The sequence below is a fragment of the Phaenicophaeus curvirostris genome, chromosome 2 (genome assembly GCF_032191515.1).
Source record: "Phaenicophaeus curvirostris isolate KB17595 chromosome 2, BPBGC_Pcur_1.0, whole genome shotgun sequence".
NCBI lineage: Eukaryota > Metazoa > Chordata > Aves > Cuculiformes > Cuculidae > Phaenicophaeus > Phaenicophaeus curvirostris.
Genome location: NC_091393.1, coordinates 66999925 through 67007454, shown reverse-complemented (window position 1 = coordinate 67007454; position 7530 = coordinate 66999925). Strand labels below are relative to the sequence as shown.

At 46.9% G+C, this 7530-nt stretch overlaps 1 protein-coding gene across 5 annotated transcripts in view; it reads left to right on the top strand.

Annotated features, from left to right (window-relative positions):
- Window positions 1-244: 244 nt before the first annotated feature.
- Window positions 245-7530, top strand: part of ARID4B (AT-rich interaction domain 4B) — a 91548-nt gene continuing 84262 nt past the window's right edge. For 4 of the 5 annotated variants that reach the window (XM_069852336.1, XM_069852338.1, XM_069852335.1 and 1 more), the window contains exons 1-2: window positions 448-505; window positions 2328-2389. In XM_069852336.1, coding sequence (XP_069708437.1) covers window positions 2384-2389 — 6 coding nt within the window. In that variant the 5' untranslated portion in view covers window positions 448-505; window positions 2328-2383. Of the gene's footprint in view, window positions 506-2327; window positions 2390-7530 lie in introns of all 5 variants that reach the window. The other variant, XM_069852339.1, reaches the window with a different exon arrangement.

Sequence of the window (7530 nt, the reverse complement as noted above, 5' to 3'; positions counted from 1 at the left end):
GTAGTCCGCCCGCCGTCCCCGGCGGCTTCGCGAGCCGTGGCCCGGGAGGGGCCGCGAGAACAGCGTCACCCATGAGGCCCCGCGACGCCGAGTCTCAGTTTCCATAAAAGTGGAGAAGGATGATGTCAGTATTTCCGACGCGGCGACCAATGGGGCCGGGGGGGGGCGGGCGCTGCGGGCCGGGGCCCAGCGCGGGGGGCGGGGCCGGGGCGGGGCCGGCGCGTCCGTCGGTCGGTGCGGGAGGGGGAGGGGGACCGAGCGGCTCCGAGCCGAACAGCCGCCGCCGCCGTCGCCGTCGGGTCCGCGCGGGACGGATCGGCCCTGCCGCACGGAGCCGCCGCACGGCCGAGCCACTACCGGAGCGCTGAGCGAGGTACGGAGCCGGCGCGGAGCGCACGGAGCCGGGAAGAGGAGGACGAGGACGAAGAGGCTTCGCCCCGCTCCCTTTCCTGCCCCCCGCCTCGGGCCGGGGCGGCAGCGGGCGGGCGGGCGCAGCGGAACAAAGGTACCGGCGCCGAGGCGAGCGCGGAGCCCCGGGAGCGGCGGGCGGGGAGGCGGCGCGGGGCCGGGCGCGGCGCGGCGGGGGGAGGGGGGCGGTTGTTTTTCTCCTCGTAGCGAGACTGCGGCGGGACTCGCCGAGCCTCCGCCGCCTCCTCCTGTCGAACACCCGGCGGCGGGGGGGACCGGAGAGGGGGGCGGCTGGTGCCGCCTGCGTGCGGAGGGACCCGCGGCTTCTCAGCCCCTCGGCCGGGAGGGGACGGAGCCGCCTGCTCCGCCCGCACACACACAGGCACACACTCACACACACGTACACACGCTCTCCCCCCCACCTTACACAGTCACACGCACACTCGCTCCCCGTGTCTCACACACGCTCACGCAGGGGCACACACGCTCTCCATGCTCCCCTCCTCACGTACACAGAGACAGACACACTCTCCGCGTCCCCCCCACTCACCCAGACACATTCTCCATGTCTCTCACACTCGCTCTCGGTGTCCCCCCCACTTACACGCAGACACACACGCTCTCCGTGCCCCCGCACAGACCTTTTCCGTGTCCTCACACGCACACAAACACAGGCTTTCTGTGCCCCCCCAGCAGACACACACACACGCTTTGCTTTTCCCCTCCTCACACACCGCTCTCCCTGTCCCCGCCGAGCAGGTCGGGCCCCTTTCTCCCCGCCTCCTCCTTCTCTCTCTCTCTCTCTCTCCCCCCGTCCTCGCTCTCCTCTTTTCTTTTTCCTTTTCTTCCCCTCCGCCTCCCTCCCTCCCCCCGCCCGGCCCCGCTGCGCCGAGCCGGGGAGTTGCGGCTGTTGCTGGTGAAACTCCTGCCGCGGAGTCAGCGCTTTCCTTTATTTGAGGTGGGGGGGAAGGGAGGGAGGAGCCGCCGCCATCCGGAGCTGCAGCCCCTACAAAAGGGTGTGCGTGTTCGGGGGTTGCGTGCGGTTCTGTGTGTGTATGTTGGGGGGGGGCGTGTGCGTGTTCGTCTGTCTGTCTGTTCTGTGTGTGTCTCTGTGTGTGCCTGTCTGTCTGTCCTGTGTGTGTTTCTCTGTGTGTGTGCCTGTCTGTCCTGTGTGTGTCTCTGTGTGTGCCTGTCTGTCTGTCCTGTGTGTGTCTGTGTGTGTGTGTGCCTGTCTGTGTCTCTGTGTGCCTGTCTGTCTGTCCTATCTGTGTCTCTGTGTGTGCCTGTCTGTCTGTCCTGTGTGTGTCTCTGTGTGCCTGTCTGTCCTATCTGTGTCTCTGTGTGTGCCTGTCTGTCTGTCCTGTGTGTCTCTGTGTGTGTGTGCCTGTCTGTCTGTCCTGTGTGTGTCTCTATGTGTGTGTGCCTGTCTGTCTGTCCTGTGTGTGTCTCTATGTGTGTGTGCCTGTCTGTCTGTCCTATCTGTGTCTCTGTGTGCCTGTCTGTCTGTCCTGTGTGTGTCTCTGTGTGCCTGTCTGTCCTATCTGTGTCTCTGTGTGTGCCTGTCTGTCTTGTGTGTGCGTGCGCCCGTCCGTCTGTCTTGTGTGTGCCGCTGTCCGTCTGTCTGCCTGTCCTGTGTGTGTGCGCCTGTCCGTCTGTCCTGTGTGTGTCTCTCTGTCCTGTGTTTGTGCGTCGGTCTGTCCCGTGTGCGTGTGCCGGGGTGCCGCTCTGGGCCCCGGTTCCCTGTTCCCGGCGGGAGGGCCCCGGCCCGGGGGTGGTGGCTGTTGTGGCAAGTTTCTCCTCCTCTGGCAGAAATGGCGGCGGCGAGCGGCGGGGGAGGCGGGGGGCGCCCCGGGGGGGAGTTGGGGGCCCGGCCCCGCGCCCCCGACCCGCGCCCCTCAGCGCTTTGTTTTCGATTCCAGGTCGGGCCTCGGCCGCTCAGCCCCCGGCGAGGCTTTTACCGCAGCCTGAGCTCATCATGAAGGTAAAACGCTGGCTCGCGTGCCCGGGAGGGAGGAGGAGGGAGAGAGAGAGGGAGGGGGGTGCTGCGTGAAGAAACGGCGTCTGTCTGTCCGTCCATGCGTCAGTCCGTCCCGAGCCCCGTGCGGGTCCGGGCTGCTTCGCTCATTCCTGGCGCTGGCGGGGAGCGTGATGAGGAGGGGGAAACCCGAGTTCGCCGAGCCGGGGTTGTTCTCCTTCAGAAACATTGTTTGTGGGAGAATGAGGACATGGCTGCCTGGGCTGAGCTCGGCTCATGGAGGAGCGGGGACGGTCGCCCTGCTCGAGAAAGTAACCTTGCCGGGGTGGGGGGGAGGGAAACGCTGCCTCTGCGACCGTGTTTACTTCAACGGAGGGTAGATTTACTTACTTTTCTACTCGTTAAGACTTTTGTTGGATGAATAATCTCGATACCGTCGGGGAGGGTGCGTGTAAGAGCTTCCCTGCAGTGCAATCGTTGCTCTGAGGTGCAGAAAGATTTTCAAACAGGTTCCGTTTTTTTTCTCAGTGCTGTGTAGTATCCGTGTACCTCATCGTCCCTCACTTCTCTTCTCTTAGGCCTTTCTAGGCTATTTCTTTGCAAAATATTATGCAAGTCTTCTAGAAAAAAATAGCATCAATGGAATAGAACGATTTCTTTTGTGTATGGCAAAGATCTGGGTACTTGAAAGTAGTTTTTAACTGCATTTGTTAGACTTTTTTTTACCTCTTTGCTGATGATGTCTTGCTCAAAGTGCTGTTTATGTTACCATGAACCTCATGTAATTCATCTCCTGGTCCTGCTGGGCTGAAATACATCTCATTTCAAAACGATGTAGAAAAAAATAGCTATTACAAACCTGTCAACCATTGTCTCTTTGGTATTTATTAATACAAAAGCGCAGTCTGTATATGAGTTCTCTCCCTATCAGAGTTGTGCTGACTATCTGTAAATGAGTATTATGTAAAACGTGTACCTAGTGCTGTATTTACTGCAGGAACTGGTAAATGATGGTGACTGTTTTAATTTCTAGATTGATCTGAGTTGCTGAGCAGCAAACTAAGTCTTTTTGTATAGCTCTTAAGTGTTTGGCAGGTGTTTTTTGTTGGTTTTTTTTTCACTTTGGTGACTTAATGACAGTATCTTTTAAAAAAATCATGTTTTTATTGCCCTCCCTATGGTCTTTTTTTAATAAGTATTAAGATCTGAAATACTGCAGACGTCTTTCCCATTAAAAGTCAACTATATATAAATTTACAACAACAGGCTGTTGAAAGTGGTGTGTTACAGAGCTTTCATGGCTTGTTGCCTGGTGGGGATGCAGGAGATGGAAGCAAGGGAAATAGGAGGCAGTACAGGGCTCTTTCTTTCCCAACGGAAGAACACTTATTTAAATGACAGCTAAATTTACATGCTTTCTAATACTCTCTTTCCATGTAAACAAATCTTACAGTTACCATAGAGATTAGGTTCAGACACTGTGGTTAGAGAGCTGTATAACTGTGTGTAGATAGACAGTTGGGAAGATGAGGAGGTCGGATCACAAGAGGAGTGCAAAGTGTTCTGTGAAAAAATGATAGAGACCCACTTCAGACTGAATTGAATGTTTAACAAATGCTTGAATTTGAAGTAGCAAACACAGATACCTGTTAATAGAACTATATTTTAAAAAAAATCTATCAGCTTACTTATTCTTGAATAAAGTTTAGCTACTGTTGTATTTTTCTTTATTTTTTTAAATGTAGATTGATTCTGCCAGAGTGTTTAAAATGTTGAGTTTGTAATTGTGTGTAGTCTTATGCTTATATATATGTATATATATATATATAAACTTGCGATAACTCCAAGTGCTTTATTTACCATGCCCTGTAATGTTATGTGAGGTTAATCTCTAAGTCATTACATTGAAGCTTTAGTTATTACAGTGAAACTTAACAGAATTGTAGCTCAAACAAAATTTATAAGATTCAACAGTCTAATCAAGACTTTATTTTTTTTTAAAGATTTTGGGACTAGTACAGTGCATCAGTCTTTCTGTCCCACCTAAGTTTGTAATTTATTTTTTAAGCTTACAAGGATACAAGTTAGTCCAATAAAAAGAAGTAAGGGACAGCGCTTAAGAAAAACAGTAGCATTCTCTTGGTATCACCACAAAGTAACATTGACTATCATACTGATCAAGATACTGTTTAAATATTATGGAATATTTGCATGCATTTAATTTGTAAGTTATTGAAAGAGTATGCCTCAAGGACGTTTCAGCATGTAGAGGATTTAATGTTGTAAGGCCTAGTCTTACTTTGAGTCTGATGACTGCAGACTTGCTGCTAACTGCACGAGTGAAGCCTCTGTTTTGATTTATGCATTGGTCATTCTTCTATGTGCAGAAGGTTGTGTGTTTCAGTGCAGAGTATTAAAGCTAGATTCCTTGTTGGTGTGTTTGTGTCTCCTTGGGTGAACTTCAACAAGTCATTTAGCTTTACTGACTTGTTTTTCCCATCTATATAGTATGGACAGAATGTTTATCATTCTTTGTTAAACACAGTGAGGTATATTTAGGAACAGCATCAAATTTTATTGATAGAAAGCTGTCAGTCTCTTGCAAATGCTCTTGCATTTGGGAACCCTCAGAGACAAGAGAGATTTCTGCCTGCTAAGAAATTACTTGCCTTCAAAGCTGTTGGCATAATTGTTCTCCCTGCAATAACCCAACTTAATCCAAGTAAATAAAGTCCTTTGTATAAACTAGTTCCCTTAGCCTATTAAGTAGTCCTCCCATGGACTGCAAAGACCTCTTGAAACCAATCTTGAAATATCTTGAAATACGTCTTACAAGAAGTATTCAAGTCTTGATGTAGTTGAGCTCATTACTGTGATGTTCTTCTGGATCAGGCTTTTCCTATGTTGAATGACCTCTGACAGTAGTTAATACAGTTGTACAGATAATGGCTAGGATGATGTGTATGTTGTAACGAAGCTGGGGTTTTTTTGTTTAACTTGGGCACCTTCTGCATAAGGTCTTCTTGCATTAAATGTTCTTCGGAAGCCTGTAGAATTTGTTTGATTATTTAAAAACTAATTGTGTGCCATCAAATTACTACCTACTAAGTAGGTAGCAGTATATATAAAAACATCGTTATAATTTGTTTTTATTTTTCCCCAAAGTCAGGAAATAAATTCGAGGAAAGCAGAATCTATGCTTTTAAATAAAGAAACACAAGCTTGGTTTCACCAATGATTGTTACTAAGAACTATTGTAAATGCTCCTTAGATTTTTAATATGTACTATGGCACTTGCTTGATGTTGAAATATGTGAACGAAGGTAACATACCCACCATAGTTAAGAAGTTCACTGCTGACTGGAGATAAAAATAGTGGATATCCCAGAAGCTAGAGCAATGCACTATGAATTAAGTGATCTGAAATGATTGTTTAAAAGTTCTGATGCCATTTGCATGATAATGTTTTTCATTCTGTAAAATATGAGACATTTAATGATTGTAGATATTGGCTTGCTCAAGGCACAAGTTAAGGCAGGATGTGTGTGGTGGATTTCTGTTCTGGTTTTCTCTCATCCTGAATTTGCATTTTGGTTTCAGTAGTTCTTCCTAGCGACCTCTTTAGCTGTCCACGGAGATCACCAGTGCCCACTGATGCTCCAACTGCTCTCCTTTAAAACTGGTCAGTCTGTTGCTTGTATTCTCTGTATAGCAGAGAACAAAAGTGAAATATCTAGTAAACTTTTCAGTCCCTAATTTCCAACTTTAAGCGCAAGTCAGCTAAAAGCTCTATTGCTTTTATGCAGGCTGGAAACCAGTCATGGAATGTAGTGACCTTTCACTTTCTGGTTAACTATTTTAATTACAGCAGAAATGGAGATTTATAAAGGAAGAGTACTATCAGAGTAGTTTTTGTGCTGGAGGTTGAGCAGCTAGTAAGTCTTAAGAGGTGGTTTTCCCCTATAATTTGTTTTTTAATTATGAAAAATTATTTTCTTAAATTCTGTCCTGATGCTCCAGTGTGAACAAGCGATCAGAGGCAGTTATGGACTTCCTCGTGATTGCATAATTATGTAGAAAGGAAAACAAACACGACTTGCACCAAGCAATTAGAAGTTGTGTTGGAATAATGTATGTTATTTTGAAATTGGTTATTTGCACTTTCAAAGTGCCAATCTTAGTATGTTTTACAGTGGCTAAACAATCTGCAAGTCTTGAACTTAAATCTACATGTTTAGTATGTGACTATTTGGTAGTTACGTGTGTTGATAAGGACTCTAAGTTAATTAGACCACCTAGTGGAAAAAAGGCTGTGTTAGACTGAGGACACTAAAGTTGTAATAAATGATGAGCAAGTACAAAAGTTATGTTGCTTGTATTGTTTTCAAGGCTGGTGAAGGAGTTTTTGATCAATTCTCTCACAGCAGCAAGACTCTTGAATCAGGATAATGCCAAAGAAAAATGTTAGTAGATGGAGTAATGAATATGCGTGTCTGCACTAGAATGCTTTGAGATGGTTATTCAGGTCACTTTGTAATCTGAAACAAGTATTGTATGCATGCAGTGCAGAAGCATACTGATACACATTGTGTCTGTTTTCAAAGAAATTCTGCATTGTATTTGAGAAATCTTTAAACAAAATGCAAGGGTTTGGGGTACTAAGCTTTACAGTCCCTGTCAAATACTTAATCTGAACGATTCACTGGCCATGTAAACTGGAAAGAAGGGTTTAACTTCAAGAAAGATGGGAATTATACTGTTGTTGCAAATTAGTTTCAAATTTTTTGTTATCTCCTGCAAATACACACGTTTTCTTTAAAAATATATACTTTTATAATATGATGAAGGCTAAAAATAAAGGGAGTTGGAGATTTCCTTGTTTGAAAAAGGTAACAAATCTGATAGAAAAACCTAGAGCTTCAATTTACTTGGCACCCTAGTGTGATACAGAGCCATCCAAATGATGGATTATTTATCAGTTCGTACTTACTTGAAAGTGATTAACCTGTTGTGAAATGCAGTAGTAGGCTCTCTGCTGTTCTATTTACTATAATAGGCACTAAAGCTGTTTTTAGAGAAATGTGGAAGCTAGAATAAATACGGATATTGAACTGGTTTTGCCTTAAATATGATTTAGGTCACAGTCG